At 42.8% G+C, this 24,217-nt stretch overlaps 2 protein-coding genes across 2 annotated transcripts; one reads left to right on the top strand and one right to left on the bottom strand.

The window, feature by feature from the left end:
• Positions 1-1,955: 1,955 nt before the first annotated feature.
• On the bottom strand, positions 1,956-9,717 carry LOC121878615. Its single transcript, XM_042384947.1, has 6 exons — positions 9,612-9,717; positions 7,898-8,145; positions 6,185-6,349; positions 4,870-5,012; positions 4,630-4,735; positions 1,956-2,805 (listed from the first exon to the last, which is right to left on the bottom strand). Exons 2-6 carry the CDS (start codon positions 7,946-7,948, stop codon positions 2,791-2,793), a joined length of 480 nt encoding a protein of 159 aa, XP_042240881.1. The 5' UTR covers positions 7,949-8,145; positions 9,612-9,717; the 3' UTR covers positions 1,956-2,790.
• LOC121878616 (ras-related and estrogen-regulated growth inhibitor-like) lies at positions 7,947-23,934 on the top strand. Its single transcript, XM_042384948.1, is given in 10 exon segments — positions 7,947-8,057; positions 15,980-16,026; positions 16,028-16,050; positions 16,599-16,634; positions 16,637-16,654; positions 18,719-18,792; positions 22,550-22,652; positions 22,655-22,834; positions 23,712-23,753; positions 23,756-23,934. Coding segments are annotated over 10 exon segments (813 nt in total).
• Positions 23,935-24,217: the final 283 nt, after the last annotated feature.

Raw genomic sequence — 24,217 nt, 5'->3', positions numbered from 1 at the left:
ACCATACATTAAAGACCAAAATGGAACAAAACTGCACGAGGAAAATGAACAAGAGTCAGCATTCAAAAGGGAATGGGTAAAAGTTTTTAAAATGTCAGATGAGGAAAATGAAGATTTTGATAGTGAACACGAAGAAAGGATAGAAGACAAAATGGGAAGACATACATAGAATCACCCCAAGGCAATATATAGACTATAACTTATTACCTAATAATCAAATAATAACCATGGGAGAAATGATGCACTGTCTGAGGAAGTTTAAGGAAAAAGCCCCCGGGCTCACAGGTATTACACGAAATATGATCATGAATCTACCTGAAAACATTTTAAAAACACTATTAAACATTTATAACGCATGCTTAATAACTGGTTACTTTCCAGACAAACTAAAATATGCTAAAATGATATTTATTCCTAAGGAGGGTAAGGACAATAAGGAAATATTAAACTACAGGCCAATATCATTATTAGAAATTACCGGGAAACTATTGGAAAAATTTTTAAATTCAAGACTTATAGCCTTTTTAACACAACATGGGAAAACTAACAACAGACAACGTGGATTTATGCCCAATAGAAATACCCTAACTGCAATAGCTATAATAACGGAAATAATTGCAATAGAAAAAAGCAAGGGTAACCAGATCAATATAATTTTAAGGGATGTTTCTAAGGCTTTTGATAAAGTTTGGCATTTAGGCTTAAAATTTAAAATATTAAAACTGGGACTTAACGAATACTTGCTAAGAATATTGTGTAACTATTTAGATGATAGGAGAGCACAAATTCAAATTGGAAACTTTATGGGAACTATGTTTAATCTTGAGAGTGGAGTACCTCAAGGAGGATGCCTTTCTCCAACAATATATACAATTTATACTTCAGACACACCTCAACCTACCCCCTTTAGCAAATATGTAATGTTTGCTGATGATATTACTCAAATAGTATCATACCCAGGAAAATCAACCCAATTTATGGCACTCTACACGGTAAGAGCGATAAAAAACATAAATGATTTTGAGAAAAAATGGAAAATCAGGACAAATAAGAACAAATTCAAGATAATACCAATAGCCAAGATTAAAACAAGTCCAGTAATAGTCCACCAGGAACTATACCCATACGACACTGAAGGTAGGATGCTTGGATTAAAACTAACAAAAAGAGGATATATAACATACTTAAAAGATAAAGAACGACAGGCAAGAATAAGATTATCAAAAATAAAACGCTTTAAGAACCTTAGCATTAATAACAAAAGAAAGATTTATATTGCCCTTGTCAAATCAATTATGGATTACCCACCCATCCAATTGAACACCCTTAGTAAAACGTGCATTAAAAGGTTACAAACAGTACAAAATATAGCCCTCAGATTTATATATAACATCAAATATACAGACCACATCAATAATGAACAGCTACACAAGAGAGCAAACCTCTTAGCAATCAATGTAGATATACACAACAAAGCTGCAAATATTTGGAAAAAAGTGACTGAACTTAACACAGAAACATATCAAAACTGGATAAATAATATAGACAACGAAGAATTCCAAGAACACAGTTGGTTTAAATCAGCCAGGAAGAAAGTAATTGAACCATCTCCTGCCCCAATATACATATAAAACATTAATAGAGAGAATAAAAGATGAGAGTGACCTACCAGCTCCACTAAGAACCTGGCAGGCCTCTCCATACAGTGTACCTTTAGACTAACACAACTAACTAACACACCTCAAAAAAAAAAAAAAAAAAAAAAATAATGTGACTACCCTCCCAGTTACACAAGGACCTGGGCGGGCTCACTAACTCCAACAAAATTAAAAATAATAATAATAAGCAGCATTATATAAATAAACCAATATTAATACAAAGGTCTGACGACCCAAGGGAGCAGAACAAAGATAAAACACCAATAAGAAAGATGAAGCGATCTGGTTGAGCCCAGATTCTTTCTACTCCTACTGTATTTCAGTTTCACCACTTTTCCTTCAACCCCTAATAATCTTCTTTCACCTCTTAACTAAAGACTTCGTATCGTATCGTTTTGACCATGGTGGAAACACGCCTATCCATTCTACTGGTAGCTACCTCCCATCTATCTTGAGGGTCTTCGGCCACATACTCTACTCGACGACAAAACTCGGTTATGGTTTCTTGAGCTTCCAACCCTACTAACTCGTCTAAGGTCAACCACGGAACATCTTTAGGACCCAACAAAGGCGAGCCCCTATGATATTTAGATCTAGGGGATGAAATACCGTGGACCCTAGGGTGGCTAGGAGATCGGCCGCCCGCAAAGGTACCATCTACAAATGGGTCCACTTCTTGATTAGAGCCTGATACTCTCAGGTTATTCTTTCATGGGTACTACAGATGAATACATAACACACTGGGCAATTCCACAATTAGTAACATACAATATTTCTTATCACTTCACAAGGAACCACCTGGTACCTTGAACTCTCATTCAGGGGTTCAATACTTAGCCCGGGATACTATATTTCTGCTAGTTATCCCTCCAAACATGGGCCGACACTGCTCCATGCAATAGATGAAGTACAATCTCCAGGTGGAGTCAGCGGGCACAGTTGTTTACAGCGACCGCCAAGCTGAAGGCTCGCTCCCTAGGTGCACTCAGGGAGGTTGACTCGTTACACACTGGCAGAGTGGTGAGGGCGCTTCCCGGGGGAATCGTGTCCTGGGATTCTAAATGCGCCCCCTTAGAGACAGTCTTCAAGAACCATCTTGCCCATAGGTAGCTATCGACCCTCAGGAGAGTGGCTAACACATCCGCGTCTGGAGACGTGGAGGAGAAATCACAGAAGGAGTGAATATTTAACTTCACTATACAAAACATACGTCTGGCACCGGTTCAGACGAAAGCTAGACCTCTACTTTACTTGACTCACTTGGCACTGAAGGTACTATGTTAAAACATGAACACTGATATTAAAAAAAAATGACTAAGTTAAACTGAGTTAATATGGCGGCGTGGAACACACGTGAACATACCTGGAGACATGGAGGAGAAATCACAGAAGGAGTGATTTCCCCTCGCGCGCCTGCATATATACGGGCCTGAGGGCATATTCCTACTAGAAAGATAAATTTCACTAACAATAGACCCTCTATTCACAGTAGTCGTTGGACACCTAGCTGTGACCGTCAGTGTCACAGATCAGGCTAATTTTCTACATCTATATTTGTGATTTAATCAGAGATTGAGTTTGTCAGTAAAGAGGTGAATTGAAGTTATATATGCGTTCGCAACTCTATTGACCTGACCGCAAACCACATCCCCGGTCAAACGGCCGTTAAATCTGGGAGAATTTTGAGTTTGACAGGAACTGTTCAGAAGATGAATGACTTTCTTAAATAGACAACTGACACTAACTAAACTATGAACATCAGATTCTCTGATGTCGGGGCGACAAAACAATATAACTTCAGTAGCGATCAGAAACCCATGGATATCCCCACGGACGACCTAAAATACGCCACTCTAACTGGCAAACTCAACACTCGCTTACTTGACACGTCTTACTAACAATAAGGACAGTTGAAGCGTTCAACACCACTCACACTGGATCTTGAATGTTCCAACTGTAAACAGACATATCTAAGTTGACTCAAAACAAGGGTGTTCTCTCTCACATTCAAATTCATTATATAGAGAGGTTGGTTTCAGTAAGTCAGAGAAAATGGGATAACGGAGGACTGAGGCGTCTTGAAGTGATGAGAAAACGGACTCCTCAGATGGAGGACTCAAAATAAAAGCAGAGGTACATGTTTTGTGGGCTATTGAGCGTAATATGAATCATTTGATTTTGGCGTTAACTGACGTGTACGACCGTGGTCGTTACACACGAACTGATCGCTATAAGAACAGCCCAGTCCCAACCATTGTAAAAATTATCAATAACTTGTAATCAACCAGTGTGTTCACTCCCAGTCAACCCTACTTCTTGCACTGTCACTATGGTTTACCCCTCAGCTTGTGTTTGTGAGCAAGGTTGTGTGAGGCGTGGACCACCTGTGATCCTTACGGTGGTCCCTCACACATTAAGGTGGAGGATTCTCACAGGGTAACATTAGGTGTTCTTCCTATCACTTGGCCTTAACCGATAGGTCAACAACTGTGTTGCCTGTATAACAAGTGAACTAACATGTGGGTTGAGCACTTGCCCGAGAGGCAAGGCCTATACCCAGGGTTGCCATATCCACTATATCAGTTCTCATGTACAGAACCAAATACACAATGTGCTTGAATACTTTTTACGTAAATGTGAATAACAAAGTGTGAGGCCAGACATACTGCCTCACACGCCTGTACTCACGCATTTGTGAATAAGTTACCCTTTATGTATAGAACTAAACAATTAATGTAATTGAAATACTGTGTAACATTCAGTGCCATAATATCCTGACAACGGGTGTTAATTATTATGACCCTTTGTAAACTCTACTCTGTAATCCTTTTGCTCTACCGCTCACAGGATGAGTGTGGGGTGCACAATAAAGTAGCCGCTGTAAGAGGCAAAATCAATCACACACCCACACCCACACACACACACCCCCACCCACACACCCACACCCACCCACACACACCCCCACACCCACCATATCACATGTTTTCTTCTTCCTGGTCCTGGCTTTTGCTGTTGGTAATCTCTTGGGGATGATAAAGTGTTGACCACAGACGTGTAGAGTCTTCTCTGGCTCCTGTCTGGGGGGGACAGAACACCTTTATTATTAGTATGGGGTCTGGTGGTAGTTAAGGGTCGTTACACCACACCAATTACCTGCACCAATGTAATCAAATTAATGTCGGAAAATGAAATACAATAAACAGTGACTTACAGGTTGATGTCGAGAGCCTCCAACCACAAGAGCCTCTGAGCCTCGTCACTGGGGATGGTGTAAAACGAGGCTGTACACTCCCTCTCGTCCAATCGCGTCGCACAATCAGGTACGCAACAAACCAATGACTGACTGCCTCTTTTCTGTCCGATAAAAAATTTAATTGTCGATAAATATTAAAGGGTTTGTTTATTATTTAATGTTCACCTGAAAATTAACCCCCAAGTGTTCACCTGAAGATTAACCCCCAAGTGCTCACCTGAAGATTAACCCCCAAGTGCTCACCTGAAGATTAACCTCCAAGTGCTCACCTGAAGATTAACCCCCAAGTGCTCACCTGAAGATTAACCCCCAAGTGCTCACCTGAAGATTAACCCCCAAGCGCTCACCTGAAGATTACCCCCCAAGCAAGGCTGGTAGTGCGGTACGGTACGGAATATTTTTCCGTACTCCGTACCTGGCTAAAATACCGTACCGAAATTCTGTACTTTTATCGTACCATCAGCAAAATATATTTACATTAAAATAATTCTTTATTTGTGAACAAATTATTAGAGTACAGTACATGTGTGGATTTTAAAAGGAACATTTACGAAGTGACTATAGATGTAAATGTGCTGTGACTGGACACTGAAGATAAATTGTATCAGCCTACAGCCAGAAAAATATTAAATTGTAATAAGAATAATTTTTATAATAATAATAAAAATATCAATAATATTAGGTAAAGTGCCCCTTCCTGCCTCAGAGGATGACTGCTCCATCCCAACAATGGCAGGAGTGACTGTGGAGAGTTGGAGACAATACTCTCAAGTTATACGTGAACAGTTGGCGTGACGCAACGTGATCAGTACCGACACTACCAGCAGGCGGACGGTACTGATCAAGCCACATTAACCCTTTGAAGATCGATGACACATTTCTTTTCTCTTTTCTGACTATTATTAGATAATTTTATTCAATTTAGGAAGGGTATATGAAAGACAATACACAGATGGCTAATTCAGCTAGTCTATACTGTTTATTCCCACAAATCCTTCCTAAGCTGCATAAAAGTGTCTAATGATAGCCAGAATAAAGTGTCAAAATACGTCACAATCCTCAAGGGGTTAATAAGTGCATGATCATGTTTTTAAGCCTGGGGTATGGTACGGAATTTTGCTCATTTTTCCGTACCTAAATCGTACCGTACCGTACTTCAAGGAAAATATTGTACCATAATTCCGTACCGTACATTCTGACTAAATATCAACCTTACCGTACTGCCAGCCTTGACCCCAAGTGCTCACCTGAAGATAACAGTCATTTATCTCACCTGAATAACTGTCTTAAGGTTTAGACTGGCTAGTGCAGTTTCTTTGGACTGTGCCTGACTGTCTGTCGGCTCTGGACTGTCAGTAACTGGTTGAGAGAAGTGGTAGGTCTGGGTCCCACAGTCAAATTTCTTGCCGTTTGATTCTCTACGGCAGAACAGACACACCTATGGCCAGAGGAGGTGAAGATTAGACACCCTAGTTTATTGTACCTAACCTGATGCTGACCTAACCTGATGCTAACCTAACCTGATGCTAACCTAACCTAATGCTAACCTAACCTAACCTGATGCTAACCTAACCTAACCTGACCTCACTGGAGTAAAGATCACGGCAGACTTAGCTCCTGGGGATAAATTGTCAGTAATGGCCAGTTGTAAACAAGGCCGAGCTACTGGCCGAGTTAGTGAAAGTCAAGGAAGAAAACTTGAGATTAAAGGAAATGATAGAGAGGAGGAAGACATGAGACAAGGAAAGTGTGATGAAGACTGAGGTGAAGGGAAGGTTGAGAGGAACGACTAAACTGGTGGTGAGAAAAGACACCAATGAAACAACAACAGCTAAGTGTCAAAATTCTCTCAGTCCTTTGATAGACGAATAGTCAGGGTCAGGGCCGAGGGGGAAGGTACACGTTACCATAGTCAGGGTCAGGGCGGTACGTTACCATAGTCAGGGTCAGGAAGGTACCGTTACCATAGTCAGGGTCAGGGCCGAGGGGGAAGGTACACGTTACCATAGTCAGGGTCAGGGGGAAGGTGCGAAAACCTTAATTGTTGGCACATTCCCAGGTACGGTACCTGGACAAAGATATTTGTGGTAGAAATAAAAATAGGTTGAGGTTGTATTTGCCAGGAGCTGGGGATATAGTTGACAGGAGGAACAATATCTTTTCTGGTAATGGGAACAAACGCATTACCTGCCTCAGTGATGATACTGGCCGGTGTAAGAGTGAGGAGCTTCTTGATAAGTTCAACACAGCTGTAGGACGTGTTAGGTCTAAGGAAGGGATCCCTATCATATGTGGTGTCCTGCCTAGAAGGAGAGTTGGCAATGAATGGTTGTCAAGGGCAGTTGGTGTCAACGGCAGGCTTGACAGGGAAACCAGATACCACATGAACAACGATGTTATTGAGAAATCCAACTGCGAGAAGGATTTAGGAGTAATGATAAGTAGGAATCTTAAGCCAAGTAAATAATGTGTATTTGCTCGTAACAAGGCTAATAAAGTACTTGGGGTCATACAAAGAAGTGTTAGTTACAAGACTAGTGAGGTCGTCCTAAAACTATATCTTGCGCTTGTGAGACCTCACCTGGATTACGCAGTTCAATTCTGGTCACCGTATTACAGAAGGATATAGAATCCTTGGAAAGAATTCAGAGGAGAATGACAAGACTAATCCTGGGCATTAGGAACCTTGAGTACAGAGACAGGTTAAAGCATCATAATTCACACTCCCTCGAGAGACGTAGAGTGAGGGGCGATATGATAGAGGTGCATAAATGGAAGTCAGGGCTAAACAAAGGGGACATAACAAAGGTACTCAAGCTATCCAACCAGGAGCGAACTCGTAACAATAGTTTTAGACTAGACAAATTTAGATTTAGGCGTGAAATAGGTAAACACTGGTTTGGAAATAGAGTAGTGGATGAATGGAACAAGTTACCAAATATCATCATTAATACCCCCCCCCCCCCCAGAATACCTCACAACACACCTGTGATAACGACAGATACGGCTCCCTGGTGTCTGAATCACCTCTCCACATGACCCCACAGCTGACCGAACCATCGTCGTTCTCCTCCGTGGCCGACACCCTAGAGTACGCATCTTTAGACTGGATCGGCGACGACTCCTGTTGGCTCCAGTCGTCAGCGGTTAGCGTAAGGACCGTTAGACTGGGGGTTAATGGAGGCACCTCGGACGCTTTATCCAGTTTAGCTTCCTTGGAGCCTTTACTTCTACCTGTGGTTAAATATATATAATTATATATAAGTAGTTAAATATATATAATTATATATAAGTAGTTAAATATATATAATTATATATATGTAGTCAACTATACTGTATGTCGTTCAATATATGTAGTTCAATATGTCGTTCAATATAGTTAAATATATAATTATAAAAATAAAATTAACAATCCAATTAATTGATGAAATAAATAATTTAATATTATTACAGTTAACTGCCGTATTACCGGTCAGTTAACTGTCTGGTTAATATAGTACATGGGTCCATATGCTAACATAGCACTTGGTGTTATACAAGGGAGTGATAGTTACAGACTAGTCTTAAACACACTATAGGTGATGATATAGGAGCTATAGTGTAAACTGACTCCTGGCCCTCTTGTCTCCACTTAATGGCCTTGTTCACAGTTAACTACAGTATAGTCTCGATTCACGGATTTCCTTTACGCGTTTGGTCCTTTACACGGCACCTGGCCAGACCGCAAATATTAGTTCCACGGTTCATTCCGTCATTCTGAGCGGCGCGGGCAGAGTGCGCCTGGTCACCCAGTCAACAAAACATTACGAGGTTCTTCACCCGCCACCGCCACAGCCGCCCAGGTCAGTGATAGTGAGGATATGGACTTTGAGCAGTGCGGTTAGTCCTGTGGAGGCCCGTGGGCAGTCTCTTTGTGGAGACCCCCTCATTATAATAACTACTCAAGAGGGTGGGGTGGCAGTGAAGTGAGCCTAAACATCTGGGAGTTCGGGGCGCTGTAAACCCCGGAAAATTTTGAAATTTGAACACTTCTTTGGAGAATTTTGAAGCCATATGCAGTTATATTGAGGAAATTAGAACATTGAAATTTTTTAATTAACTGTATATTTATTGCTAGTGTACAAATTCCCAACACACACACACACACACACACACACACACAAAAGTGACAAACAGAATTTTAAAAATGAAAATATAAATAATCCAAATGAATAAACAAATAAATAAAATATTGTAATATGTGGAGGCCCTGCAAGCCTCTGTGGTGGACAGTGATACAGGTGAGGGCCAATAATCGCCCTCTGCCTCGGTATAACCCCCCCCATCCTGTGCCCGGCCATCTTCTACTAACGTAAGTGTTAAAAAACCTAATATTGATATTTCTCTTTTTAATTAATTGTGCATACCATCATAAAATTAAGATGTTATTTTGACTAGCATTACAGTATTGTGTTGGAAAAATGGAGTTTGGGGGTCGGCCCAGTCTGTCTTTCAATTAATCCCATATGTTCTGTTATTTCATTTACGCGCTTTCTCGTTTTATGCAGGCGTCGGCCAGGTTTAATTGACCCGAGTAACCGAGACTATACTGTACAGTTACCAACAGTTAAATACAGTTAATTAACAGCTAAGTACAGTCACCAACAGTTAAATACAGTTAATTAACAGTTAAATACAGTCACCAACAGTTAATAACTCACCTTCCTCAACATCATGTGGTTCTTCCAACAGTCTCTTCTTGCCAGTCTTCTCCTCCACAGTCACTCATCTTAGACTGGCTTGTTCTCAGGTACACTAAATCACTCACACCTGAAGGAAGGTATTTAATTAACACCTGATGATATACCTAACCTGGTTTATTTCACCTGTGATTAACAACCTAACACTAATCTAACAACCTAACACTAATCTACCCTAACTACTTAACTCACTAATCTACTACTTAATTTAACCTAACACTAATCTACCTAACTTAACCTAATCTAACCAAATATTAAAGTGAGAGTTTTGTGGTGCTGAGAAGAAAAAGGCCTCATTTTAGATTTTCTATGTATTATTTAAGCATTTTCGACTTCTGACCTGGATTTGGGTCCCTAACCCCGTCGTAAGTCGGGGAGATGTATATTTGAAACAACAGCTCAGGGATGATTGATTGATTGATTGATACGTTTATTGAGATACAATAAAACATTAATACATCTCAAAGGGATGAAGTGACATAAGTCATCCTTATTCCAGTCCAGGAATGTCCCTCTCAGGACTCACATAAATCACTAATATTTCATATAATTAGTTATAATACATAGTTATATTCTAGATGCAATATTTCTATATTTCTTTAATATTTCATCTATTTTCCCATTTCCAAACATCCACTCTATTTGCATGGGGACATTATTTATATGGGTATATTAAGCAATGGGCATTCCAGTATATAATGTGGGATCTGGATGTTCTACAAACTCTCATTCTTTATCCTGTTCACTCAGGGGTGAAGTAGCTACGCATCTGTACACCATTCACAGCTTTGGGGAGGCAGCTTTAGCAATGTTGAGGCTGTGTGGCAAAACCCATAATTTTCAGGTACAGCTAATTTTTTCAACCCTTAACTGCTGGACAACGAACCACGGACGCTAAAGTAGGCAAGCGACCAACGTCAAGATGCGTTATTCTCGTGTTCCCCGAGAACTGTAAGAGTGTTTGGTGTTCCTGATCTGTTTAAGCCATAATATAATAGTTTATAAAACGTCTATATAAATTCTGAGGTATTCTCCAAAACTTAACCTAACACTAACTCAAGATATTTAACTTCTTAAGTCAACCTTGCTGACAACCTAACACTAACTCAAGATATTTAACCTAACTTAAGTCAACCTTGCTGACTTAACCTAACACCTAACTCAAGATATTTAACCTAACTTAAGTCAACCTTGCTGACTTAACCTAACCTGAACTCAAGATATTTAACCTACAAGTCAACCTTGCTGACTTAACCTAACATAACTCAAGATATTTAACCTAACTTAAGTCAACCTTGCTGACTTAACCTAACACTAACTCAAGATATTTAACCTAACTTAAGTCAACCTTGACAACCTAACCCAATCTAATCTAACCTAACCTAACTTAAACTATCTAATTGAACTTAAATTAACCTAAATTAACATTGCTAACTTAATGCTAACTCAAGCTACCTAACCTACTCATTTAGGAGATTTTAAAAGGCATATTAAATTTAAAAAATAAATAAATAATTAAATAAGAATAAATTGATAAAGAAATAATTAAATAAGAATAAATTGATAAAATAATTAAATAATATAAATAACAATAATAAACCACCATAATTAACAGTCTAATCACCATAAAATAGTCCAATAAATGGTTAACTATCAACACCATAACACCAGGTATGATTTCTTACATTTAATATACAACTAAATGAATTAATCCACTAATTATTGTTCATAGACTCAGAATTATTGATAAAATGAGATAAATTAACTTAAAATATCGATAAATAATGAACTAGAGGGTTAAATAAGGAGGCCCCATTACTGATACTATTAACATAATTAACACCAAACTAACTAAGATCTTCACTACAGACTGATGAAATATTGAGAATTATTGATAAAATGAGATAAATTAACTTAAAAATACTTGATAAATAATGAACTAGAGGGTTAAATAAGGGCCCCATTACTGATACTATTAACATAATTAACACCAAACTAACTAAGATCTTCACTACAGACTGATGAAATAGTGAGAATTATTGATAAAATGAAATAAATTAACTTAAAATACTTGATAAATAATGAACTAGAGGGTTAAATAGGCGGCCCCATTACTGATACTAATAACATAATTAACACCAAACTAACTAAGATCTCTACTACAGACTGATGAAATATTGAGAATTATTGATAAAATGAGAGAAATTAACTTAAAATACTTGATAAATAATGAACTAGAGGGTTAAATAAGGCACCCCATTACTGATACCAATGACATAATTAACACCAAACTAACTAAGATCTTCACTACAGACTGATGAAATACTGAGAATTATTGATAAAATGAGAAATTAACTTAAAATACTTGATAAATAATGAACTAGAGGGTTAAATAAGGCGACCCCTTACTGATACTAATAACATAATTAACACCAAACTAACTAGATCTTCACTACAGACTGATGAAATATTGAGAATTATTGATAAAATGAGATAAATTAACTTAAAATACTTGATAAATAATGAACTAGGGTTAAATAAGACGGCCCCATTACTGATACTAATGACATAATTAACACCAAACTAACTAGATCTTCACTACAGACTGATGAAATATTGAGAATTATTGATAAAATGAGATAAATTAACTTAAAATACTTGATAAATAATGAACTAGAGGGTTAAATAAGGCGGCTATTACGATACTATTAACATAATTAACACCAAACTAACTAAGATCTCTTCACTACAGACTGATGAAATACTGAGAATTATTGATAAAATGAGATAAATTAACTTAAAATACTTGATAAATAATGAACTAGAGAGGTTAAATAAGGCGGCCCCATTACTGATACTAATGACATAATTAACAACCAAACTAACTAAGATCTCCACTACAGACGGCTATATAGACATAAAAAAGCCAATAATCACCATAAATAACCTTAAAATACCCGATAAATAAGGAAATAGAGAGTAAAACAAGACGACCCCATTGACTTTACTGCCGTTATCCTTCAAACATTAATATAAACAATAACATTAATATTTATGGTCTAATATCTCACTGAATTACTCTATATATTATTATACCAATATTACCTCAGTTATGGAGCTCAGGAGGCGATAATTACACAATAAAATGGAATATTTGTTATAACGTTTCTTACCTTCACCTTCCCTCATAAAATGGCCGCCAGAGATAGTGTGTATAAATTTTGCCTCTAATTTTATCTATTTTTTATTGAGTTTCTGGAGTTATTGAGTTTTATTATTATTTTATTATTATGGTAATTATTTTGATGATTTTTATGAAGGATTTTTAGTATTTTATATATTGGTATAATATTTATTTTTCTCAGATTATCCAAGATTTAAGTATTTTTGGTATTTTATTTTAATATTTATAATTATTGAAGAATAATTATATATAAAACAGTGATTATTATGTCAAAATTAGTATTATTTATATACGGTATTAATATTTTTTTCTCTAAATCACGATAATAAATTTCATAAATACTTTCTTAACTACTATTTAAGTTTTTATTAATTTTAAGACTATTTAAATAATATATCGTAAATAAATATCCAGAAATTAATATTTGTATGAATATAATTTCAATGTTTTGATTCAACACGACTCCAGGTACAAATGAGCTACACATATTAATACAAATTGCTCCTAAAATATAAACTACACATAACCGTTAAAAAATGATTATAAATATTAATCATAATAATAAACATTAATATTAAGCAAAATTAAATATAATTATAATAAACTTGGAAATATCAGTATAGCTTTTGATTTGACTATAAACCAAAATGGCGGCGGTGAAGAGACGTCATTAAGGCGGAAGTTTCAAAGCCAGACCTCCAACACACAGGTAACTAACTATACTACTATTTAACGTATAATCAACCATAGTAGTATAATAAACCACTAAATCATATAATATAGCCTAAAAATACGATCAATAGGTAATAATAGGTTAAAACTAGGTAAGTGTCCCTACAGGCCATATAGAGACGCCATCATTATTTATTTCCTTATTTATTCCTCCATTTATCACCTTTTTTATCTTTATGTTATATTTATTGTGTTTATTAAGTAATTATCTCTACGTTTATGTATATTGGCGTATGTACATACTGTGAGGTGAGGTGAGGTGAGGTGGTGAGGTGAGGCATGGTGAGGTGAGGTGAGGTGAGGCGAGGTGAGGCAAAGTGGTGTGAGGCAAGGGTGAGGTGTGAGGTGAGGTGAGTGAGTGAGGTGAGGTGTGGCATGGTGAGTGGGGTGAGATGTGGCATGGTGGAGGTGAGGTGAGGTGAGGTGAGGCAAGGTGGTGAGGTGAGGTGAGGCAAGGTGGTCGGGTGAGGTGAGGTGAGGTGGGGCAAGGTGAGGTGAGGCAGGTGAGTCGAGGTGAGGTGAGGTGAGGTGAGGTGGGGTGAGGTGTGGCATGGTGAGGTGAGTGAGGTGTGGCATGGGTGAGGTGAGGTGAGGTGAGGTGGGGCAAGGTGGGGTGGAGGTGAGGCAAGGTGAGTCAGGTGAGGTGGGGGAGGTGAGGTGAGGCAGGGTGAGGCGGGCAAGGTGAGGTGAGGTGCCTGGCTCTCTCCCCAGTCAGTAGGGTGCCAGACTCACGGGCGGCTGGCACTGTTAGCTCGCTCTATACAGTGCCAAGAGCGAGTCTGAACGCCAGGCACCGGTTGTGTAATGGGCTTGTAACATCGCCAGGCACTTACAGAGTTACGCCAGACTGTGATTTATTACGCCAGGCCGAAAGCTTACGCAGGCATTTGAAAGCTTACGCCAGGCGAAAGCGCCAGGCATTTGAAAGCTTACGACAGGCCTTGAAAGCTTACGCCAGTACTTAAATCTTACGCCAGGCACTTGACATTTAACGCCAGGCATTGATATGTTACGCCAATCATTCAGTTTACGCCAAGCACTTATTGTTGTCAACTTCAGGCACTCAAAGATAACGCCAGGCACTTGAACTACGCCAGGCATGAACTAACGCCAGGCACTTAGAAAATACACAACACACTTACGCCAGGCACTTAAACTAACGGCAGGCACTTAGAAAACACAACACACTCACACACACCTCACACAACACACTCCACAACACACTCACACAACACCCTCACACAACACACTCACACAACACCTCACACAACACACTCACACAACACCCTCACACAACACACTCACACCACTCACACAACACCCTCACAACACACTCACCAACACCTCATTCACCATGTTGGTACAAACCACCAAAAATATAATTTCCTACCCTCACTATGACAACCGTACGTGTCGTGGCTCCTCTAACGTGAATAAATTAGTGAATAAAGAATTGAAAATAAATAAGGAACTGATAAGGAAATAATTACGGACATTTAGTGAATAATAGCGATATACTGGTTCAGTTTATATATTGTCCTTAAATATATTGAGTAAGTCTCTGTCTCTATATTTAAAATATATTATTATTATTATTATTATGACATGAGTACCTTTTAGAGTCCATCTTTGGTACACACACACACACACACACACACACACAGTGACTGCTTTTCACCTAACCACTCACCTTATTACCAATTAAAGACTTGTGAGGCCTTCTGTAGTGTGAGGGCCTCCTGTAGTGTGAGGCCTCCTGTAGTGTGAACTTCTGTAGTGAGGGGCCTCCCTGTAGTGTGAGGGCCTTCTGTAGTGTGAGGCCCTCCTGTAGTGTGAGGCCTTCTGTGGTGTGAGGGCCTCCTGAAGTGTGAGGGCCTTCTGTAGTGTGAGGGACTCTGTAGTGTGAGGCCTTCTGTAGTGTGAGGGCCTCCTGTGTGTGAGGCTCCTGTAGTGTGAGGGCCTTCCTGGTGTGAGGGCCTCCTGTAGTGTGAGGCCTCCTGTAGTGTGGGGCCTTCTGTAGTGTGAGGGCCTCCTGAGTGTGAGGCCTCCTGTAGTGTGAGGGCCTCCTGTAGTGTGAGGCCTCCTGTAGCTCACTGAGTTATTAATGAGATATTAGGTGAGGTATATAATTATATACTTATAATTATGGTAGAACAATTACAGGTACACGTGTACTTTCCTCCTAGATAGTGCCACTAATTTATTTCTCTAGCTTTCCCCAAACACTACGCCACTATAGGTACTTTCCCCAAACACTAGCCCTTACTAGGTACTCAAACACTAGCCCTTACTAGATACTTCCCCAAACACTAACCCTTACTAGACACTTTCACAAACCCTTACTAGATACTTTCCCAAACACTAAGCGCCGGTACTTTCCTTCCACAGGTGATGACAAGTAACGCTATTAGAGAATCAGGAGGAAAAATCATCTCTTTCTGAGGTGAAAATAGCCGTACTAAGGCCCGGGCGTTGGCAAGAGTGGTAAGTACTATTGGGTGTACTAGTGGCTATTGTGGGTACTATTAAGAGTACTAGTAGCTATTGTGGGTACTATTAGGAGTACTAGTGGCTATTGTGGAATACTATTAAGAGTACTAGTGGCTATTGTGGTACTATTAAAGTACTAGTAGTTGGGTTAAAAGTACTAGTGGCTCCTGTGAGTACTATTATAAGTACTAGTAGTTGGGTTAAAAGTACTAAGTGGCTATTTGGGTACTATTAGGAGTACTGTGGCTATTGGGATACTATTAAGAGTACTAGTGGCTATTGTGAGTACTATTAAGAGTACTAGTAGTTGGGTTAAAAGTACTAGTGGCTCCCTGAGTACTATTAAGAGTACTAGTAGTTGGGTTAAGAGTACTAGTGGCTCCTGTGAGTACATTCTTAATCTAAACTAATTTAATCTAAGATCAACCGAACTTAACCTACGTTGTGTGTGTGTGTGGCCACACACACACACACACACACACAGACACACAGTAATCTCTCTCATCTCTCTCATCTCTCTCTCTCCTCTCATCTCTCCTCAGCTCTCATCGTTCGGTTCCTCACTAAGAGGTACATCGGGAATACGATCATCAAGCAGGTGAGTCAACTACGACTTGGTTTCACTACTGAGTTTAACCCTTTAATGATGCTGGTTTAACCCTTTAATGACGCTGGTTTAACCCTTTAATGATGCTGGTTTAACCCTTTAATGATGTTAGTTTAACCCTTTGAGTAAGATAATTGCACCTGTAAGAACATCAATAACAGGTGTGTGAAGGTAATTAATGAAACACACCTGTAATTATCTACCACAACCACAACTACCACAATTACTTATACCTACACACACACACACACACACACACACACACGTAATTAAGGTGATGTACAGGTGATAAAAACAGGTAAGTGTCGGGAGGCTGATGATGCCCAGGTGCCTGCCTCTCATTATCCCCGCACTATCACAGCTTCTTGCTATCACCACTCTACTGTCTGTCTGTCTGTGTATGTCTGTCTGTATGTGTGTGTATGTATGTCTGTGTAAGGAGAAGCATTATGTATGTTTGTATGTACATTTATGTATGTTCGTCAGTATGTACGTATAAGTTATATATCTGGCTCTCTATATCATTAATTATATATGACTGAACAGATATATGGGGTCATTAATTGGACCAGTCACACACATGTCCTATTAACACCTTCCACACCTGAAATTGATGGCGTTACTTCAGGTGTGTGGGAGAGAGTGTGTGTGTGTGTGCCCCTCTCTCTCTCTCTCTCTCTCTCTCTCTCTCTCTCTCTCTCTCGTTAGGGGTGGTGGCAATGGTGTGTTGTCATACACGGTGCCAACTGACTGTAACTGACTGTGGCATATGACAGGGGTGACTGATTTAACTGTTAATTTCTCAATGATTTATGTTAAGTTTTCTCCCTAACTGATGCTGTGAGAGAGTGAAAGAGTGAGAGGAGAGTGAGAGAGTGAGGGAGAGTTCATTATCTCACATTCTTCCTGTTAAAGTAAAGGAGTTTTTGTGTCTCGGAACAGTTGCCAAGTGTGTGGTGGTGGTAGTGGTGGTAGTGGTAGTAGTGGTGGTAGTAGTGATAGTACTAGTAATAGTTTAACGATTTAGCCAGTGTAGTGGGCTAGGTGTCCGGTCTTTCTGGGCTACACCTAAAACACTGGTTACCTTGTGCCGTCCACCCCTACAATAGGGGTAGGGGGCTAGAGATGGGTGGGTGGGTGGGTGTGGCATGTGGGTAGAGGTGGGCCACACACACACACACACACACACACACACACACACACACACACATTATCTCGCATTCTTAATTAAGTGACCAAACTATCTAATTTTTTCCCTCACTCACCACCCCCACCCCCACCCCTCCCGTAGAGCCAGAGAGCCAAGTTAAGCCACCCAGAGCCTGTCAAGTGTTATGTGTCAGGTCCACAGTGATACCTATGCCAACACACACACAGAGGTACCACCCCCCACACACACACAGAGGTACCACACCCCACACACACAGAGAGGTACCACCCCCCACACACACACAGAGCCACCCCCCACACACACACAGGTAATTAATACCCACACCTGACAGGTACACCTACCATCAACACCTGGCGTTAGATACACTTAGTTAACTCATCAACACACGCACTTAACTTATCAACACACGCATAACTCATCAACACACGCACTTAACACATCAACACACGCACTTAACACATCAACACACGCACTTAACATCAACACACGCACTTAACTCATCAACACACTTAAATCACGAACAGTTTACTAATATATTATGATGATATTGTAAGTCCATCTGTGTGTGTGTGTGTCAATGTGTGTTTAAAACAGTGAGGACAGAGGGAAAGACTCTCTCTCTCTCTCACCCTAACTACCAAATTCCTCACCAGTTCGTCACACTAGAGTCTCTGGCCAAAACAGCCACCATCTTCTCATTCCACCAGACGACCCGTGGTATTCGTAATGGCTAATTGGGTCGTTAAATTGACCGTGATATCAAGATGGATTAGGGTATTTAACCGTGTGTGTGTGTGTGTGTGTGTGTGTGTGTGTGTGTGTGTGTGTGTGTGTGTGTGGAAGTGCGTTATTTTGTTCATTTAGACAATATTTCTCCCCAACAGAACAGAGGTACAGGAATGAAATCTTGGTGGACGGTGAACCTGTTCTTTTTGAGATACTGGACACCTGTAACAAGGTATGTGGTAGTTGTGGTAGTGGTGGTGGTGGTAGTGGTAGGTGGTTGTAGTGATGGTGTTATATGTAGTGGTGATTAGACAATAAAATAACAGTTTAATGCTAAAATTATACTTTGCTGTACCGTTGTAGTGAAAAACATGGTGGGATTTACATACACCGTTAATGAACTATTGATGGAAGAAGAAGTTTTGGTGACTGAACAGTTATTATTATTAAATCATTATCATCATCCTAATAAAAACCCAATCAATTCACATTACTACCACACAAACACGAGCCATTAACGCCATCTCAATCATAAAAATTTTCTATGGTCACTTTGCCAAGGTGGGTGTGTGGGCAATAAATGAGTCTTAATGAACTTGTTATATGTGAGGTTCTTGATTAGGACTTGTGGTGGGTTGTGGTGGGTTGTGGTGGGTTGTGGTAGGATTGTGGTGGATTAGTGGTAGGTATTGTGGTGGTATTGTGGTAGGTATTGTGGTGGGTATTGTGTAGGTATTGTGGTAGGTATTGTGGTAGGTATTGTGGTGGGTATTGTGGTGGATTGTGGTAGGTATTGTGGTAGTTGTAACACTGATTCTCACCTGTTGCACCAGATGTAAACAAACTCACCTGAAGCCACCGATTGTTTACCTGAACCTGTTGTGGAAAGTAGGTCAGGTCTGCCTAGTAGTGGTAGTGGTGGTAGTAGTGGTGGTGGTAGTAGTAGTACCATCACCACTATCACACAGGTACTAAATACCCAGGTCAACATTCAACAGGTGAGGTACAGGTATAAACATCCTTTCCTCTTGTCATGTTTATAGTTAATACTGAAATGTTTATATATAGTCACTGAAGAAGAGATGTGTGTGTGTGTGTGTGTGTGTGTGTGTGTGTGGGTGGGAGCTGATGTGTGTGCGTGTAGGAAGGTTAATGTGTGTGTGTGTGATAGAGGTGTACACAAAGGCAATATTATAGTTTAAGTCAGGAACACCAGAGCCTCTCTCTCTCTCTCTCTCTCTCTCTCTCTCTCTCTCTCTCTCTCTCTCTCTCTCTCTCATAATCTGGTGAAATAGCTAGATGCCTTATACACATTATCTAAGCTAGAGGTAAGGCCATGCTTTGTGTAGATCAAGCTGACAGCATCAACAAGGCAAGAGTTTCAACAATATACAGAGCAGTAAAGGCGACACTCAACACCTGTTAGTGATGATCTCTTAAAACATCAATGGTTACCGCTGAGAGGGAGAAGGAGGAGGAATGAATGTGAGACAGACAGACACGCACCCCGACGTGGTGGTGGCAGCTACAGTATAAATAAAACACACTAGTGAGGGGCACTAGGTGGGCCTGACACACTAGTGGGGCTGACTACACTAGTGGGGGCTGACACACTAGTGGGGGCTGTGCCACTAGTGAGGCTGACACACTAGTGGGGGCTGACACACTAGTGGGGCTGACACACTAGTGGGGGCTGACACACTGGTGGGGGCTACACACTAGTGGGGGCTGACACACTAGTGGGGGCTGACACACTGGTGGGGGCTGACACACTAGTGGGGGCTGACACACTAGTGGGGCTGACACACTGAGTGAGGCTGCACACTAGTGGGGGCTGACCACTGGTGGGGCTGACACACTAGTGTGGGCTGACACACTAGTGGGGCTGACACACTAGTGGGGGCTGACACACTAGTGGGGGCTGACACACTAGTGGGGCTGACACTAGTGGGGGCTGACACACTGAGTGGGGGCTGACACACTAGTGGGCTGACACACTGGTGGGGGCTGACACACTAGTGGGGGCTGACACACTAGTGGGGCTGACACTAGTGGGGCTGACACTAGTGGGGGCTGTCACACTAGTGGGGGCTGACACACTGTGGGGCTGCACACACTGGTGGGGCTGACACACTAGTGGGGGCTGACACACTAGTGGGGCTGACACACTAGTGGGGGCTGACACTAGTGTGGGCGCACTGAGTGGGGGCAGCACACTGGTGGGGCTGACACACTAGTGACTGAGTGGGGGCTGACACACTAGTGAGGGGCTGACACACTAGTGGGGGCTGACCTGGTGGGGGCTGACACACTAGTGGGGGCTGACACACTAGTGGGGCTGACACACTGGTGGGGGCTGACACACTAGTGGGGGCTGACACACTAGTGAAGTGCACTAGTGGGGGCTGACACACTAGTGGGGCTGACACTAGTGGGGGCTGACACACTTGTGGCTAACACTAGTGGGGGCTGCACTGTGGGGGCTACACACTAGTGGGGGGCTGACACACTGAGTGGGGGCTGACACACTAGTGTGGGCTGACACACTAGTGGGGGCTGCACACTAGTGGGGCTGACACACTAGTGGGGGGCTGGCACACTAGTGGGGCTGACACACTAGTGGGGCTGACACACTAGTGGGGGCTGACACACTGAGTGGGGGCTGACACACTAGTGGGGGCTGACACACTGAGTGGGGCTGACACACTAGTGGGGGCTGACACACTAGTGGGGGCTGACACTAGTGGGGCTGACACACCAGTGGGGCTGACACACTAGTGGGGGCTGACACACTGGTGGGGCTGACACTAGTGGGGGCTGACACACTAGTGGGGGCTGACACACTAGTGGGGGGCTGACACACTGGTGGGCTGACCACATGAGCTGACACACTGAGTGGGGGCTGACACACTAGTGGGGGCTGACACTGAGTGGGGCTGACACACTAGTGGGGGCTGACACACTAGTGGGGGCTGACACACACTAGTGGGGGCTGACACACTAGTGGGGCTGACACACAGTGGGGGCTGACACACTGGTGGGGCTGACACACTAGTGGGGGCTGACACACTGAGTGGGGGCTGACTGCACTAGTGGGGGCTGACACACTAGTGGGGGGCTGACACTAGTGGGGGCTGACACACTAGTGGGGGCTGACACACTAGTGGGGCTGACCACACTGGGGGGGCTGACACACTAGTGGGGGCTGACACACTAGTGGGGGCTGTAGTGGGGCTGACACTGGTGGGGCTGACACACTAGTGGGGCTGACACACTGAGTGGGGGCTGACACACTGAGTGGGGGCTGACACGTGGGGGCTGACACACTAGTGGGGCTGACACACTGGTGGGGCTGACACACAGTGGGGCTGACACTAGTGGGGGCTGACCACTGAGTGGGGGGCTGACACACTGGTGGGGGCTGACACACTAGTGGGGGCTGACACACTAGTGGGGGCTGACACACTAGTGGGGCTGACACTAGTGAGGGGGCTGACACACTAGTGGGGGCTGACACACTAGTGGGGGGCTGACACACTGAGTGGGGGGCTGACACACTAGTGGGGGGCTGACACACTGAGTGGGGCTGACACACTAGTGGGGGCTGACACACTGAGTGGGGGCTGACACACTAGTGGGGGCTGACACACTAGTGGGGGCTGACACACTGGTGGGGGCTGACACACTAGTGGGGGGCTGACACACTAGTGGGGGCTGACACACTAGTGGGGCACACTAGTGGGGGCTGACACACTAGTGGGGGCTGACACACTAGTGGGGGGCTGACACACTAGTGGGGGGGCTATAGTGGGGGGCTGACACACTGTCTATGTGGGGGGCTGACACACTCTACAGTTATTATTATGAAGGTGATTTATTCTGACTCACTCACCTCTTGTGTTGTCAGGTCCCTCTCTGTGTGTGTGTGTGTGTGTGTGTGTGTGTTAGTTCATCATATGTTCTGACACTCACTCAATCACTCCCGACAGAACAGTGAAGCTCTCCCTTCGTCAGACACCATCGGGTGGGCCGACGGCTTCCTGCTGGTGTCTCCTATTACCGACAGACAAAGCTTCAGCTGGGTCAGAAAATGCGACTCCACATCAGCGAGAGGAAGGCCAGTGGGCGAGGAGGACTAGGAGGGGCGGCCACCCTCACGCCCACGCCGCCCATGACCGTGGGTGGGGATGTATCACCCAGCCTCCGGCCACCCATGGTTCTCTTGGCTAATAAAGCTGACATGGTCCACCTGAGGCAGGTGTCTACTGACGAAGGTGAGTCATTCTTACCTGACCTGACCTGACCTGACCTGTGGTGACCTGACCTGACCTTACAGAGAAAACGTTATCACACAAACACGTGATGTCAGGTGATGTATCTAGTGTCAGGTGATGTCTCTAGTGTTAGGTGATGTCTCTAGTGTCAGGTGATGTCTCTAGTGTCAGGTGATGTCTCTAGTGTTAGGTGATGTCTCTGGTGTCAGGTGATGTCTCTAGTGTCAGGTGATGTCAGGTGATGTCAGGTATTGAGTATATTACTAATTCATACTCCTTATCTGCTGACTCACTCCTTGTAGTGGAGGGAGGAGGGAGGGAGGTGAGTGGAGGGAGGGTAGTGGAGGGAGGGGTGGTGAGTGGAGAGGGAGGAGGGAGTGGTGGAGGGAGGTAGTGGAGGGAGGAGGGAGTAAAGGTCAACTATTTTAAGCATCTCCATCACGTGACGTCACTAGCCACTCAAATACCCTCCTTCCTCCTTCCCTCCCTCCTTCCTTCCTTCCTTCCCTCCTCCCTCCTTCCCTCCCTCCTTCCCTCCTCCCTCATAAAGCCCTTTGGTGTTTGTGTTGACAATGTTTCTTTAATGAAGAGAGGCCGAACACCATATATTAAGCACGGGCCAACAAGCTCCAGGGCCAATAAAATGCTATTAAAAATGACATAATCCATTGGAGCAATTTAGACTTAGAGTAAACTACTTAGTGGATCCTTAAGGGTCATAGTTGTGTGAGGGGTCATTATAATGGTCTAACAACACACCATCAGGAGGGAATATGAACAAGTGGCTTTCTCTCTCATTCTCTCTCTCTCTCTCTCTCTCTCTCTCTCTCTCTCTCTCTCTCTCTCTCTCACCATTAACACCTCCTCCTCCACACAGGTGAGATACTGGCCAAGGACCTGGAGTGCTACTTCAGCGAGGTGGCGCGTCCAAACACGTCCTCCAGGTGGCCACGGCCTTCCACGAGGTGTTCAGGAAGTTCAAAACGCCAGGAAGAGGAACAACTTCATTACTGGACAGAGTCTTAGGACCGCTACGAGGATCTACGTCGGGGAAGAGTGACTCAGCGTTACCTAAAGACTCACTGAAACTCACCTTGTAGATGAGGCTCACGGCCAAAGGCCACAAGGCTCACGGCTATAAGGCTCACGGCTACAAGGCTCACGGCTATAAGGCTCACGGCTACAAGGCTACAAGGCTCACGGTACAAGGCCCACGGCGCTGCTCACGGCTACTGCGCTCACGGCCAAGCACGGCTACAAGGCTCACGTACAAGGCCCACGGCTCACAAGGCTCACGACAAGGCTACAAGGCTCACGCATATAAGGCTCACGGCTACAAGGCTACAAGGCTCACGGCTACAAGGCTTACGGCAAGGCTCACGG

The sequence above is a fragment of the Homarus americanus genome, unplaced genomic scaffold, assembly GCF_018991925.1.
Source record: "Homarus americanus isolate GMGI-L3 unplaced genomic scaffold, GMGI_Hamer_2.0 scaffold11027, whole genome shotgun sequence".
In the NCBI taxonomy this organism is placed as follows: Eukaryota; Metazoa; Arthropoda; class Malacostraca; order Decapoda; family Nephropidae; genus Homarus; species Homarus americanus.
The sequence above is the reverse complement of the archived record's forward strand: the minus strand, read 5'-3'. Positions and strand labels throughout refer to the sequence as shown.

What these genes read in the sequence shown, in the direction of transcription:
- LOC121878615 (XM_042384947.1), bottom strand. Translation starts at nt 7,948, where the DNA reads ATGTGGAGAGGTGATTCAGACACCAGGGAGCCGTATCTGTCGTTATCA. An exon ending in ACCTTAAGACAGTTATTCAG is followed by an intron (nt 5,013 to 6,184) that starts GTGAGATAAATG and finishes TTTATCGGACAG; the next exon opens with AAAAGAGGCAGTCAGTCATT. An exon ending in GAGGCTCTCGACATCAACCT is followed by an intron (nt 4,736 to 4,869) that starts GTAAGTCACTGT and finishes TGTCCCCCCCAG; the next exon opens with ACAGGAGCCAGAGAAGACTC.